This window comes from Elaeis guineensis, chromosome 1, assembly GCF_000442705.2.
Source record: "Elaeis guineensis isolate ETL-2024a chromosome 1, EG11, whole genome shotgun sequence".
Lineage (NCBI taxonomy): Eukaryota > Viridiplantae > Streptophyta > Magnoliopsida > Arecales > Arecaceae > Elaeis > Elaeis guineensis.
Genome location: NC_025993.2, coordinates 177,085,274 through 177,101,662, shown reverse-complemented (window position 1 = coordinate 177,101,662; position 16,389 = coordinate 177,085,274). Strand labels below are relative to the sequence as shown.

The 16,389-nt window shown below is 39.2% G+C and overlaps 1 protein-coding gene across 2 annotated transcripts; it reads left to right on the top strand.

Annotated features, from left to right (window-relative positions):
• Positions 1-704: 704 nt before the first annotated feature.
• On the top strand, positions 705-16,026 carry LOC105039821 (bifunctional 3-dehydroquinate dehydratase/shikimate dehydrogenase, chloroplastic). 2 transcript variants are annotated; one of them, XM_010916105.4, is made up of 11 exons: positions 705-1,015; positions 2,565-2,670; positions 4,199-4,417; positions 11,456-11,802; positions 13,087-13,150; positions 13,281-13,389; positions 13,501-13,641; positions 14,202-14,350; positions 15,023-15,185; positions 15,268-15,323; positions 15,746-16,026. In XM_010916105.4, the coding sequence occupies exons 1-10, from the start codon at positions 813-815 to the stop codon at positions 15,306-15,308; spliced, it is 1,542 nt and encodes a 513-aa protein (XP_010914407.1). In that variant the 5' UTR covers positions 705-812; the 3' UTR covers positions 15,309-15,323; positions 15,746-16,026. The 2 variants fall into 2 exon arrangements, with proteins under 2 accessions (XP_010914407.1, XP_010914406.1); XM_010916104.4 differs by having other exon boundaries at positions 11,447-11,802.
• Positions 16,027-16,389: the final 363 nt, after the last annotated feature.

The window sequence follows — 16,389 nt, the reverse complement described above, 5'->3', positions numbered from 1 at the left end:
ACTGATTGCCCCGGTTACAATGCTTAGATGAACTAGGTCACTTGTTCCAAGGGATTTTTGTGAAAATTTTCTCTGAATTTAAAATCAACCATCCCAGTGTAATAGATGCAGGTCCAAGTTTCACAATCAATTAAAATTTGTCTACCATGTAGATTGCCATAGGAGTTTGTTGCAAGTAGTTTGTAAAAATTTGTACTCCTAATGATACCATCTAGATATCATCCACTGATTGAGATCGATGCAGGAAATGGAACAAGATTTGGGCAGACAATATTAATAACACTTCACCAACGTGAATTAGGATAACGGCCAGAATCTCGGGCACAATGGGGTGGTCCGGCACCTACCACCCAAACGTCCATGTTCACCCACGTGGTCCAACTATTTTAATTTCCCTTTTTGTTTTTTTTTTTAATTTCTAAAATGGTAGCCCGATTTTGAGCAGGGGGGTTTGGTGGGACACTTCAATTGCGGATCCACCACCCTGTTTCGCACCCGCACGCCACCCTCTCTCTTCAACGAGAGTAGAGTTTAGCGTGGGCTCCTTGTCATCTCACCAGGTTCAACTCTGGGTTCCCAGAGCAGGTGGAGTTGTCTTCTAGCACATCTGTCTTGCAACCCCCAGCGTTCCCCCGGCCGGCAGGCGGGGTCAACTCACATACGGACTCCCGAGTCTACATCCGTCCGATATCGATCCAACGGGTCGATGTTCACGGCTGCTGTAGGTACGGACCTCTCGGCCAACAACCCCCCGAGCTATCCCGTTTCGCTTTCTATATTCCTTCCTCTGAGCGAGAGCGAGAGAGAGGGAGATGGCGATGGAGGGGTCGACGCTGCTGTGCGTGCCGCTGGTGGCGAAGACGGTGGAGCAGATGGCAGCGGATATGGCAGCGGCGAAGGCCGCCGGCGCCGACCTAGTCGAGATCCGCGTCGACCACCTTTCTACCTTCCGTCCCCGGGAGGACCTCGAGTTCTTGCTCAAAGGCCGCCCGCTGCCTGCTATCGTCACCTACCGGTACGTCTTATGCCAAGGATTTTTCCCCTCTCTTCACCCCCAACGCCCAATCTTTTCATCTGATTCAGTGCGAAATAGTTATTGGCTTTGATTCGTCTCTTCTTTGATGCTCCATATTTTTGCGATTTGTTCACTAGTCTTTTGTTATTGTGGAATTAGAAGGGTTGGTGAGCAAGGAAGAATTTTTTTAACGTTCTTCCTTGAAGCCATCCTGTATCCTTGGATTCTATCACTAGTCTCTTCTTTATGTGGAGTTAGAAGGGTTAGTGGGAAAGGAAAGATTTTGAACAATTGGTTAATCAATTCGTGTTCAGAAAGCAGCAGCTGCGAGCGATCTGATAATCCACTTGCTGCATCCGAGTGTTTTTGGGCAGCCCATTCGATTTTTTTGTTAACAGTAGATCCACTACATTTTGCCTTTCAGTTATATAACCCTCTTTTCTCTACCCCCCACCACCACTGAAAAAAAAAAAAAAAAAAAAAGGAAAAATCTTAATCTTCTTTAGATGTTAGAATGCAGGTATGTGCAATTGGCTTCTTTGCTTGAAACATAGAATATATGAAGAGGATATATTTTATCTACTCATTCTATCTGAAATGTCATCTTTGAGTTTGGTCACTTGCCGCATTGCCATTTGCCCATTAGCAATTTCCAAGGAATCGTACTACTTTCCACCATTTTGGTTATTTAGACCTCACTGTTTTCATCCTCAACTTTCTTATATTAGTCAATGATGCAAGATTTAAATAACAAGGAAAAATAATGATTGTACTGTTTTCCTTCGCATTGATGATGTATCTGATGGGTGAGAATGGGAGTGGCATATATAAATTTGTTATCTCCACGACTGAAACAGAAGTTTAGGTATGCTTTCTTCTTGCAGTCGAGGAATTTTTGCTGTTGTTTATTGCTTTATATAGGGGGAGCAGGTCATGTTATAGACACTTGATGAACTGTGATCTCGTGTAAGAGCAGAAATGTATTTTATGAAAATCTATGCTCCATGAGTCACTTAAGGTCAAAGAAAGCATAGCTGCATTTTGATATGTGTTGCTTGTTTTATGGTTCGAGATTTTAGATACCATGAGGTGGGACCTCCTTTTTTGTGGAACAGGACACCCAGCATATTAACACTCTGGACAGTGGATATCCCATCCTATCCTTGTCCGACTTATCCCCTATCCTGGCACTCGGATGGTGGGACACCCTCCCGTCCCATAGTATTTACAAACTTGGTATGGTTCACTAGGTGGTATAGAGACCAACTGTTAGTATAGAATCTGGTTGCAAGTTGACCATACCAACATCACCATGGAATGGACCATAAGTAGCAATATCATGCTTATTATCAGTCATCAATTTGATTTAGAGCAACAATTTGGTCTTATGTATCTTGAAATGACTGAAGACATCAATAACTGAAGCTGAGGCTTTTTCTTCAAAATATCTATATCTTCACTCTTTCCCTTTTTTTGGTTTAATGATGTTAGCTATTTGGGATTATGCAGTGCTTACATGTTTTACTTTTGACTTCTACTGTCTTAATAGACCAAAGTGGGAAGGAGGTGAATATGAAGGTGATGATAACCGGCGGTTCGAGGCACTTCGCATTGCAATGGATTTAGGAGCTGAATATGTTGATATTGAACTTAAGGTTGGTGTATGAAGGACTACTATAACATGTTCTGTGCAATTGCATTAAGTCCATGATGATTATCCTTAATGCTAGCGGAATGATCAGCTTTATTCATTGATTGTTCGGGTGGTCAAATATATAAAAAATGAATACTGTTTATTTTCTATGATCAAGATTTTGACTTTTCTTTTGGTGATATGTGTGGCAATCCAATCTAATATAGAACTTATGTTGTTCTTTGTGGAAACACATCCCTACATGTTTTTGCCATCTTTAAACATCCTTATCATTCTTCTTTGGAACATTAATTTCCATGAATAATGTAAAGGCTTGTGAAGGGATTTATAAGGGATTTGTCATCAGAAATTTGAAAAAAATATGTTCACAAATCTCTGTCACTGTTTATTGATACCTAAATTTTCTAGTGAAAATAATGAACTGGGAACAAGGCAAAAGTGGTTATCTGGGTTAATAGTTGATGACAAGGCTTCTAAAAGTCTTAACTGATCAAACGGGTGCAAAAAAAGGTCGAGGATAAGTCCAAACATTATTAGATGTGATCTTAGTTATTAACCCAAAAAAAAAAGTAAACAACAGAGAAAAAAGAATAGTAGAAAAAGAAGTAGAGGAATGGTATAGTAAGGAGCAAGAATCAGAGGAAAGAACTTAAGAAAAAAGAAAGAGCTTAAGAGAAGGGGAGGTTGCAGTCACACAATCAATAATAAAAGTTGATACCAAGTCATGAGGTCCTTGGGGGCAACTGCAAAAAGGGCAAGGTCCAAAGGGACCTTTTATTGGTAGCCTTCAGGAGAAATATGTCTGAGATTGAATTTGGATGACTTCAAATAATCTACTGTATCATTCACCATCAAGATGACACAGGAGATGATTCGAGCAATTTTGGCTTTGATACTATCGATGATGATCATATTCTGTCTCCTATACGAAAACTGTGTGCAAATCTTGTGTATTGTTTGGAATCAAGTGACATTTTCAACATCAGCTAATAATTGGTCATTTTAACTCAATCACAATGAGACAAATTTGTAGGTCAAGGCAAGTGATACCCAACATGACACACTTATTAAAATCAATGCTTTCAATAGTCAGTACACTGGGATTGTCAAGTCGCACAATGTCTCCAACACTTCAATGATATTCCTATTTGAAAAAGACATTTACCCAAACTCAAACAACATGAAACTTGTGGAGTAGCTGTTATAGTGAACATACACTCTTCTTATCAGGTCTGAAGCAGAACTTTCACCAAACGAACATGATTTTGGAGTCCAGTTGTTATAGGGTATGTTGCATGCTATTTATTTTCGACAGCTACTGAAAGAAAAACAATCTTCTAGTTTAAGACTAGTAACAGACATGCTTTATTATGAAGAATTCTGTAGTTGCTAGAAGTGATACTTACCAATTGAGTCGTTGAAAACTGCTTTAGTCTCAGTTTATGCATAGATTGGTTTCTTTGGATTTTTTATAAGCCATCAATTTGTTTGCTTTTCTTGACATGTTCCTGGACACTTCTCAATTGCAGGTGGCTGAGGAATTTGTGAGACTCATATCTGGAAAAAAACCGGAGAACTTTAAGCTCATTGTTTCTTCTCATAACTATCAGAGCACTCCATCCAGTGAGGAGCTTGGTAGCCTTGTGGCAAGAATACAAGCCGTTGGAGCTGATATTGTGAAGATTGTAACAACTGCTGTGGACATTGTTGATGTGACACGAATGTTGCAAGTGATCGTCCATTGTCAAGTGAGTGATAAATATTATCGTGTTACATCGAGAGGTTGAAGTTTAATAGTTCTTTGGAGCTATATATGTTTTAGAGCAGTTTTCTGAGTGCAATTTTCAAAGTTTCAAATGGTGGTAACTTTGTCCACCTTTACTTTTCATGATCAATTCATCACTCCATCAAAGATACATTTGGTATTGTTTGTATTATGTATATGTATACCTGTTTTATTTTCTTTCTATTTAATGTGTATGCGCAAGTGTGCGTGTCACTGTGTGTGTGTGTGTGTGAGAGAGAGAGAGAGAGAGAGCCTTTTCAACTAACAATGTTGTGTTGGTCACATACACTTTTTTGAGTTACAAGATATGGATCTTTTGCTGTATATTATATAAAAAGTTGATTTCAGGAATGGTTCGTTTCCTTTTTATGCATGCAGGTGCACATATGCATACCTTCTTATATGTGCTTGTAGTGGCCAACCACAAAAAGGGACCTCTTAACTTGTGAGTTAATGGTTAAGGAGAAAGCTATTATAGTTCTTGCATGTGAAATTTGTATTCAGATGAATCTTATTGTTTGATGAGGTCTTAGCTCTTGGATGGTTGAAGATGACACGGCCATTGTTGGATTAGAAGTACTATTTAGGTGATTTTTGTTTTTTCAACCTAAGTGACTTAATAAATGTATAGATAAGGAAATGATGTAGTAAATGGCATGGGAAAAAACCTTTGTAGTTATAACTTATTTTAGGTAAAGGTGGGCCTTTTAATCTTGTGTAGCAGACTTAAAACAATGAGACTTGTAGAGATATTAATTTTTTTCCCCGGTCAGGGACTAAATGATGTGCACCATCATGAAGAAAGAGATGATCACATGCCATATATGGATCCAAGAGCCAAATTGATGATTTTGCTCACATGCGTAGAAGCATGATGCGGTGCGAATCAGATTTGGCAAGAATTTGAAAGAAATTATTGCTTGAAAAAAGGGTCGAGTTTAGAAGCTTGTTTTGTTCTTCCTAATTCATCATGATCTCCAGCCACTATCATTTCCATAATAGCAAGACGTAATCAAGGTTGTTTTGTTCTTCCTAATTCACCATGATCTCCAGCCACCATCATTTCCATAGTAGCAAGATGCAGCCAAAGTTATTTTGTTCTTCCTAATTCACCATGATCTCCAGCCACCATCATTTCCATAGTAGCAAGATACGGCCACTATCATTTTCTTTGTAGTAAGATATAGCCACCATCATTTCTATGATAGTCAAATTCTATTATTTCCTTCCATTTACTGAATGTCTTATGTTCCCTCTCTTATCTATATAAAGGGAGGCGACCTATGTATTCAATCAGATTTCAATGAATGAAAATGAGTGTTGCTGATTTCTCTTATCTAACCCCTGTGTGTTAGTGGCGAGTTATAAACTCTAGGACTTATCACTCACATTCTTCTTTTCTTTAGTGTGGCGTTTTACCCCTTTGTGATCTGATTGTGGCGATTTTCTTATCAATCAGATTTCAAAGGTTTCTTTTTTTTTCTCTTTTTCTGTGCTCCAACCTTTATTCTTACCTACACAAGATAGTTATTTAGGCCTGGGCACATCAGTTTGGTATCAGAGCCTGAAGGAGTGTTTGACATCCAAATCATGTCTGGAGGAGACGAGGCCCCTGTCATTCCTAGAGGCATGAGTTTGGAACAAGCTCAGATTATAGGACTCCAGCGGCGTCAAGAAGAGATGATGGAGCAACTCAATCGTCTAACACAAGCGTTTGAGCGGTTGGCAACACTTCCCCCACCACCACAGCGGCATGGCCATCCAGCACCACAACGAGTTGATCACAATGATGAAGAGGAGTATGACGAACCCCGGGATGATGATGGTGTAGAAGAACACCCATGGCAAAGGCGGCAGCAAAGAAGTTTGGGAGACAATATTAAGATGAGGATCCCATCCTTTAAAGGAACTAGCTCACCCGAAGAATATCTGGAATGGGTGCAACATGTGGAGAAGGTCTTTGAATGTCAAGACTATTCTGAGGTAAAAAAATGTAAACTTGCTGCCCTTGAATTCACTGATTATGCTAATCTTTGGTGGGAGAATGTGAAAGCTCAGCGTAAGAGGGATGGAGAAGAGGAGATCCGAAACTGGAGGCTTATGAAGCGGATCATGGAGAAGCGATGTCCCTCAATATTATAAGCAGGAGCTGTACATCAAGTTACAAAGCTTGAGACAAGGGGGGATGTGTTGAGGATTATGTCAAAGAATTTGAGATGCTGATGATGAGATGCGATTTGCGAGAACCTCAAGAACAGACCATTGCAAGGTTCTTAGGAGGCTTGAATAAGGAGATTGCTGATACGGTGGAGTTGCAATCTTATGTGTTCCTTGACGATGTGATCAAACTTGCTGTTAAGGTGGAGAGACAGCGCAAGCATGGTGCAAGTAAGTCAAGTAAGACTACCAACTCATCTTCCTTATCACCATGGTCCGTCCCTAAGGCGGTGCCAAAACAAGTAGAAAAAGATGATTCTAGCAAGCAAGTCACAGATGCGGCCAAAGAAAAAGAGGTGAGAAATTCACCTTCCAGACGAAGTCGAGATATCAAGTGTTTCAAGTGTCTTGGTTACGGTCATATAGCCTCTGAATGTCCAAACAAGAGGGTGATGCTCATTCGGGAGTCACAAGAAGAAATTGAAAGTGAAGATGAGGCTATTTTGGAAGAGGTAAAAGAAGATTATGTGGAGTTTGCAGATGAAGGAGAGCTATTGGTTATTCGTCGCAACCTGAACCTACAAGCCAAAGTGGATGATGAGCAGCGCGAAAATATCTTCCATACCAGGTGCACCATCCATGATAAGGTATGTGGTGTTATCATTGATGGAGGTAGCTGTACTAATGTGGCTTCTACTATTTTGGTAGAAAAATTTAATTTGGTGACTATGAAGCATCCCCGTCCCTATAGATTGCAATGGCTTACTGACGATGGTGATGTGAAGGTTACAAAGCAGATTGTAGTACCTTTCTCTATTGGCAAGTCCTACAAAGATGAGGTTGTTTGTGATGTGGTTCCTATGAAAGCCAGCCATCTTCTTTTGGGAAGACCTTGGCAGTACGATCGAAAGACTATTCATGACGGCTTCAAAAACACCTATTCATTTGCCAAGAATGGAAAGAATATAGTGTTGGCACCACTTAGCCCGTAACAGGTCCAGAAGGATCAGCTTGTGATTGAAAAGGGCAAGAAAGAGAACTTATTTGCCAACAAGGGGGAAGTGAAGCGAGTTTTGACTAACCATGAAATTATTTTTGTTCTTGTAGCTAAGCAGATTCCAAGTGAAGAAATCTCCCTTCCACCGCAAATGAAGGAGATCTTGGAGGAATTTACAGATGTGTTTCCGAAAGAATTACCAAAAAGATTGCCACCAATCAGAGGGATCGAGCATCAGATTGATCTCATTCCAGGGTTTGCCCTACCAAATAGACCAGCCTATAGATGTAATCCCGAGGAGGCCAAGGAGTTGCAGCGGCAAGTTGCGGATCTTTTGGAGAAGGGTATGTGAGGGAGTCTATGAGCCCATGTTCAGTACCAGCTCTGTTGGTACCAAAGAAGGATGGATCTATGTGGATGTGCGTGGATAGTAGGGCGATAAACAAGATCACAATAAAATATCGCTATCCAATCCCGCGACTGGACGATATGCTTGATGAGTTGCATGGAGCTAAGGTCTTCTCAAAAATAGACCTGAGGAGCGGATACCATCAGATTTGCATGAAGGAAGGTGATGAATGGAAGACCGCATTCAAGATCAAGTTCGGATTGTATGAGTGGACGGTCATGCCATTTGGATTGTCCAACGCACCAAGCACATTCATGAGATTGATGAATCATGTGCTACGTAAGTTTATTGGTGATTTTGTGGTTGTATATTTTGATGATATTCTAATTTTTAGTAGAAATCAGGAAGAGCATATGGAGCACCTCAGGGGTGTTTTTGAGGTTCTGCGACAAGAGAAGCTATATGGCAACCTCAAAAAGTGTCATTTTTGTCAGGATCGCATAGTCTTTCTTGGCTATGTTGTGTCACAACATGGAGTGGAAGTTGATGAGGAAAAGGTGAAAGCGATCAAGGAGTGGCCTGTTCCTACTAATGTATCTGAAGTAAAAAGTTTTCATGGTCTAGCATCCTTTTATCGAAGGTTTGTGAGGAACTTCAGCACTATTCTTGCTCCTATCACTGAATGCATCAAGAAAGGAGGAGAATTCAAATGGACTGAAGCAGCCCAAAGGAGCTTCGAGTTAATCAAGGAGAAGTTGAGTTCAGCACCCATTCTAGCTCTACCCGACTTTTTCAAGACTTTTGAGGTAGAATGTGATACCTCCGGTGTGGGCATTGGAGCTGTTCTGATGCAAGAAGGGCGTCCCATAGCATATTTCAGTGAGAAGTTGAATGGTGCAAGCTTGAGCTACTCTGTCTATGACAAGGAGTTCTACGCTCTGATTTGGGCTTTGGAGACTTGGCAACATTATTTATTGCCAAAGGAGTTCGTCATCCATACTGATCATGAGTCTTTGAAGCACTTGAAAGGACAAAGCAAGCTGAATCGTAGACATGCCAAGTGGATGGAATTCTTGGAAACCTTTCCTTATGTGATCAAATACAAAAAAGGAAATGTCAATATCGTGGCTGATGCACTTTCCAGGAGGTATGCTTTGATTTCATTGCTTAATGCTAAACTAATGGGATTTGAGTTGATTATAGATCGATACAAGGACGATCCAAAATTTGTAAATATTTATGAAGAGTGCAAGAAAGGAGCTGTAAATGGCTATTACAGGCATGACGGATACTTGTTTAAGTCAGGTCGGCTGTGCATTCCTAACAGTTCTATTCGAGAGCTTTTGGTGAGAGAAGCTCATGGTGGCGGATTGACGGGTCATTTTGGAGAGAAGAAAACATTGGAGATGGTGAAAGAGCACTTTTATTGGCCAGCTATGATTCGTGATGTGCATCACGTCATTAAGAGGTGCGTTACCTGTAAGAAGGCGAAGAGCAAAAAGACTTCACAAGGGTTGTATATGCCGCTATCTGTACCAGATCAACCATGGATAGATTTGAGTATGGATTTTGTGCTTGGACTGTCAAGAACACAAAGGGGGAAGGATTCGATTTTGGTGGTTGTGCATCGATTCTCAAAAATGTCTCATTTTGTGCCATGCCACAGAACCGATGATGCTTCACATGTTGCAGAATTATTTTTCAAAGAGATAGTACGTCTGCATGATATACCAAAGAGCATTGTGTCTGATCGAGATGTCAAGTTCTTGAGTTACTTTTGGAAGACCTTGTGGAAGAAGCTTGGTACTAGATTGCTTTTCAGCACTTGCCACCCGCAAACCGATGATCAGACCGAAGTGGTAAATCGTACCCTCTCTTCTTTGCTTCGCACTGTTGTTAACAAGAATATGAAGAATTGGGATGAGTGTTTGGCTTATGTTGAGTTTGCTTACAATCGTAGTATTCATAGCACTATTAAGCATTCTCCTTTTGAAGTGGTTTATGGGTTTAATCCTATCACCCCACTTGATTTGGCACCACTTCCAATCAGCGAAAGAGTTTGTATGGATGGGAAGAAGAAAGCTGAGTTGGTTAAGTCCATGCATAAGAGCATCAAGGAGCAGATTGAGAGGAAGAATGCGGCTTATGAGAAGGCAGCCAACAGAGGAAGAAAATAAGTTCGCTTGGCTCCAGGTGATCTTGTTTGGATACATCTTCGCAAAGAACGATTTTCAAACCAAAGAAAATCTAAGCTCATGCCACGTGCTGATGGTCCATTCCGAGTTGTTGAGAAAGTGAATGACAATGCTTACAAAATTGAATTGCCTGGTGACTACAATGTGTCCGCTACATTCAATGTTCGAGATCTTTCTCCTTACTTGGAGGATAGTTTGGATGATGAGGAAGACTTGGATTTGAGGGCAAATCCTATTCAACAAGGGGGAAATGATGTGCACCATCATGAAGAAAGAGATGATCACATGCCATATATGGATCCAAGAGCCAAATTGATGATTTTGCTCACGTGCGTAGAAGCATGATGCGGTGCGAATCAGATTTGGCAAGAATTTGAAAGAAATTATTGCTTGAAAAAAGGGTCGAGTTTAGAAGCTTGTTTTGTTCTTCCTAATTCACCATGATCTCCAGCCACTATCATTTCCATAATAGCAAGACGTAATCAAGGTTGTTTTGTTTTTCCTAATTCACCATGATCTCCAGCCACCATCATTTCCATAGTAGCAAGATGCAGCCAAAGTTATTTTGTTCTTCCTAATTCACCATGATCTCCAACCACCATCATTTCCATAGTAACAAGATACGGCCACTATCATTTTCTTTGTAGCAAGATATAGCCATCATCATTTCTATGATAGTCAAATTCTGTTATTTCCTTTCATTTACTGAATGTCTTATGTTCCCTCTTTTATCTATATAAAGGGAGGCGACCTATGTATTCAATCAGATTTCAATGAATGAAAATGAGTGTTGCTGATTTCTCTTATCTAACCCCTGTGTGTTAGTGGCGAGTTATAAATCCTAGAACTTATCACTCACATTCTTCTTTTCTTGAGTGTGGCGTTCTACCTCTTTGTGATCTGATTGTGGCGATTTTCTTATCAATCAGATTTCAAAGGTTTCTTTTTTTTTTTTCTCTTTTTCTGTGCTCCAACCTTTATTCTTACCTACACAAGATAGTTATTTAGGCCTGGGCACATCACTAATCAACTCTTAGATTAACATCACAGTATGGGTAATTGAGAGCAGAAAACTAACACCTCATGATAATAAAGGAAAGTCACAAGTTACATTTTATAAGTTTCTGCTAGAACCACATCTTGTTTTCTTTATTTTTGTTCTGTATCAGAGTGTTTTCTTACTTGAGCTAACTATTGTACGTTACTTGTTGTGAGCTACATGATCCAGAATTTTTTTTGATTGCTATAGGATCAAACCTATTTTGAGTTATACTGCATTTGACTAATGGATAGGAAAAGCAGGTCCCAGTGATAGGATTGGTTATGGGGGAGCGGGGAATGATCTTTCGGTTGCTTTGCCCCAAGTTTGGTGGATATCTTACTTTTGGTTCACTTGATGTGGGAAAAGAATCGGCTCCTGGGCAGCCAACTATATCAGATTTGTTGAATGTCTACAATATCAGAAAGATCACAGCAGACACAAAAGTTTATGGGATTATTGGAAAGCCAGTTGGCCACAGTAAAGGTCCTATTCTACATAATGCAGCATTTAAGTCTGTTGGCCTCAATGCTGTTTATGTTCCACTTTTGGTGGATGACCTTGCTAATTTTCTCAGTGCCTACAGTTCTCCAGATTTTGCTGGTTTCAGGTACGTCTTGTTCTTAAGGATAGCTTAGTAGACGGTGGATGTGTTTTAGTGATGTTTGTCTTACCATTGTATTTTTTTTTATAGTTACTTTAAATACTGTAATTTTTAAGAACACTTTAAAGTTCACCCTGAGGAGCATCAGAAGTTAAGGGGTTCTTTGATCTCAATGACAGTAGTCGAGTTGATTGTCTTCATAATATGGAGATACTTTTCCGTTTATCTTAAACTACACATGTTGGTGAACCTATGTCATGTTCTTTAACCAGAAGGTGTACAGTTCTGAACCAATTTGGCAGCACATCATTAGTATACTCATTATTCCAGGCTTTTGATCTGGTGGCCATACATTTATGTGTACCCTTGTGTAACAAGTCACTGCCCTTATCTAAGTAGCCGGAGCATCTGAGGCGAATCCTGTTTGCTATGTATTGCTCTTGTCACTAGTTTTATGCATCCTGAAGCTCTGCCTGACTCTCGTTTCAATTGTTATGGTAGTAGAGAAATAGTTTAGGGTTTTTTGGTTAACTACAAATAGAATGTCACCAAAGCAAGGATTTAGACATTGCCACTTCAATATAGTACTGCTGGTACCACACCTTTCCAACTGGAAAACAGGACTGGTACAGGAATAGGACACTGGTTATCTCTTGAAATGTTAAAATATTGCATCTTGTAAATGGACCTAAATTTCTCAAGAAAGAAGATGGATCTCCCTTTCTCTAATGGATCTCACAGATTGCAAACATTTCATGCAAGTGCACATAAGATGGCAGGCACCAACCAAAGGAAGGATAGGAATGTGTGAAATTGTGAATTGTGTGAATTTCTATTGCCACCTATTCATTTCATGTGGAATAATGCCCCTCAATTGTAATTTGAGATTTTAAAAAAAAAAAAAAAACACCTAGTAAATTTCTACCTTACTATAATATTTTCTATAAGGCACTCATTGAAAATAAGTAGATTATCAGGTTAGTCATGTGTTTGGTTGATCCACATTCACATGTTATCCATTGATTATTGGATGGTTATGACATTATGGAAATGCTGGTATGCCATCTTGTAAGAAATTATTCTTTTTGATGGTCATTCTGCAAATGTTGCAGCCTACATGTTCTTTATCTACCCCATTTACAGGACTTTTAAATTTTATAGGTTCATTGTTTTTCTTGAAACAACAAAATGCTAGTCTTTTCAAAACCTTAGTTATGATGGTTATCTGGACGACTTTTGGACAACTTTCTCTGAACTGTTAGACATCCCTTTTTTTGACCTGGGTTGCAGTTGTACAATTCCCCACAAGGAGGCTGCAGTTAGATGTTGTGATGAGGTCGATCCCATTGCTAAGGTAAATGATAAAATCAGAACATTCTTTCAGTTAGTTCTATAGGGCCTTTTTAGCCACCGCAAGCTTTAAAAATGCTATAATATTAAAAATTCAAGATCTATATTATTTTGTCTTCTCTGTATCTTTGCAGTCTATAGGAGCCGTAAATACAATCATTAGGAGGCCAGCTGATGGAAAATTAGTTGGTTACAACACTGACTATATTGGTGCAATTTCTGCTATTGAAGATGGGATAAGAGGTGCATTGCATATTCAATAGCTTTTGGTTTAAAGATTTATCTAAATGAAATAGATTGCTTGTATTTTTAGATCTGTAATTCCATTCAAGTGTTTGGTGTAACTTTCAACAGGTTCACGGGCAAAGGACGCAGCTGTTTCACCTCTTGCTGGAAAACTTTTTGTTGTCATTGGTGCTGGTGGCGCTGGCAAGGCTCTTGCTTATGGTGCTAAGGAGAAGGGAGCAAGAATTGTAATTGCAAACCGTACTTATGGTAGCGCTCAATCTCATAACTTCTTGATCTTTCCAAACTTTTTAGGCAGTGTATTGTCTAGATATGAAAAGAACCAGAGAAGGTGCATATTTTACAAAATAGCAAAAGTAATTTGTCTACTCTGATATTTAGAGTTTGCAGATGGACTCATGTCTTGCTATTCAGTCCATGTGATTCACTGTTCATGTGCTGTGAATTACATAACTTGTTGGATTTATGATATTGTCTTTGATATTAGCAAGTTGCCTGGGCAGCAAATTCTTCAGTTTTTCTTTACCCTGAAAAATAAAATTTTAAAGTTCTGAGTGCTTCAATTAGAAATTTCTGTATGAAAATGAGGAACAAATGATAGGATCATCTTTGCTGAGTTTAGCAATCTTTCATTTGAAGACATGTAATGCACTAGATATATCTGAATCTATATTCTGCATATGGCTTTTAGTTTCCTTTCACTATCCCATCGTATTTGCCAATAATTCAGTGTTTTCTTATTTTTTTATGAAGAATGTTTCTAGAGATCACTGTGCAGCTTGTAAATTTTGTGCTTCTCTGACTGCCAGAACGAGCTAGAGAGCTTGCCAACTTAATAGGTGGACGTGCTCTTACACTTGCTGAATTGGAAAGTTTCCATCCCGAGGAGGGGATGATTCTCGCAAACACAACATCTATAGGAATGCATCCAAATGTTATTGATACCCCTTTGTCTAAGGTTTGTGGTACTCTTGTGATATTTATGATAGCATACAATTAGCATTGTGTTATGACAAAGAAGCCTTTATTTCCAAATTTCTGCAACTGAGTGTTGGTTCAACCCTTGGGAAAAATTTAAACCTCAAAATTATCGGGTTCTACCCCAACATGTGCAGTAATCTTGCCACCAGGACCTGGGTCCACGGGTTGGCGCCTATCTCTTCAGCACATGCACTGCAGCGAGGTGCACAGAAGGTGGATTTCAAGTCTATTTCTCAAAAAAAAAAACAAAAAAGAAAAAAGTGCTTATGCTAATTAAATCTTATGTAGTACTCAACAAAAAAACCCTAAATGGGCTTCTTTCTGTGGAAAGTATACCTTCATTTTTCTACTTCTATTTGATCAAATCAGCTTAGTAAATTCTCATTATGATGCACTGCTCTTGACTTTCTGTTAACGTCGTAAATGAATATCTAGCATTTTGGGGCATCATGATGCCTTTCACTTTACATGGAGCTGGAAACAGTCTCTCTATATGTTGGTATTTGCTCATGATCTATCAGACAGCATATATAACCTTCAACTATATGACTCTGTATAATATTTTCCCGTTGTTTACTGCATGACTCTAATTTTTGGTATTTGGTGCACTGAACCTTACTGATTGACATAACATGTAAAAAAATTGCAGCAAGCTCTGAGGTCTTATGCAGTGGTGTTTGATGCGGTCTACACGCCAAAAGTGACCAGACTTTTGCGAGAAGCCGAAGAATCTGGAGCCGCTGTTGTTAGTGGACTGGAGATGTTCATTAGGCAAGCAATGGGACAATTTGAGTTGTTCACAGGTTTGGCAGGTAAGTTGTTGCCACAACTGTGTGATAGCTTGTATTGTCCGTTGTCTTTAAATAACTTTGCCTGCTTATTGTTCCTGTGCAGCCCCTGAAAGCCTGATGCGCAATATCATTTCAAGATTATGAGAAATACATCAAACGGTCTGTTCCCATATATCTTGAGCTTTATTAATTTGCAATCTGTGATTTTGATCAGATTTCCCCAAAACATATGGTAGTTACAAATAACAATAAACCTTCAAGAGACCAAAATAATAATCAGCTCTCTTTCCAATCACCTATTTTATATCTAATACTGACCTTTTCTCTGATGAACACAAACGCAAGCATGCGCTCTGGTTCGCCACTCTCATATTTGCTCTCTAACCTGATCATGAAGCAAAATTTCTTCTGATACCTAGTCTTGAAATGTGTGTAAATTGTATTTTAAAATTCATTCGAGAGAAGGCCCCCACGTTGGTGGTACATCATGACACTTCTGGATAGATTAAAATTAGGACAGCATGCCAGCTCGGCAGCTCCTGTGATAGATTCCCTAACAAATGTTGTTTTGGATGATGCAGAATTATTTCCCGTTCTGTGAGGACTTTTTGGGGCTTTCATGCACAATGGGGTCTACATACCTATTCACTTTGGAGTTAAATTATTTTCTTCTTGTGAAACCCTCATGCAATAACAGGCAGATTTGAATGCCTGAGGCAGTTTTCTTTTGGCGGACCGGAACACTCTCAATTGCATTTCCAATTTTCTTTTCTCCAAGAATTCTTACTCTGTTTGCTGTTTCTATTTATGTAAAACTGGCTGAAGTACTTTGGAATGGAGAATTGTGTTAGCTCCTTCAAAATTTTGATTCTATTTTATTGAAGAGTGCTCTGTTCTTCCGAAGGCTAAGCAGAAAGTTATCGTAGCTTGGCATATTCTGTTCATAATCCTCTTCTGGCATTAGAAATGGGCGTGCCTTGTTCTATCAAGCTAGTGTCAGTGCGGCCGTAAAGCTAAATAGCTTGTTAAAGCTGCACATTCTTTGTTTTCTTCTCATACTTTGTAATGTATATGATTTGGCATCAAAAAAGATCTTGAAATTAATGTTATTGATTGGACTACAAATAGAAAGGAAGACCTTAAATGATATTAATGACTAACTATTTTTTTAAAAAAAATAGAAAGAGAAAAATTAATGATGGTTCTCCAAATATAGAAAAATGAT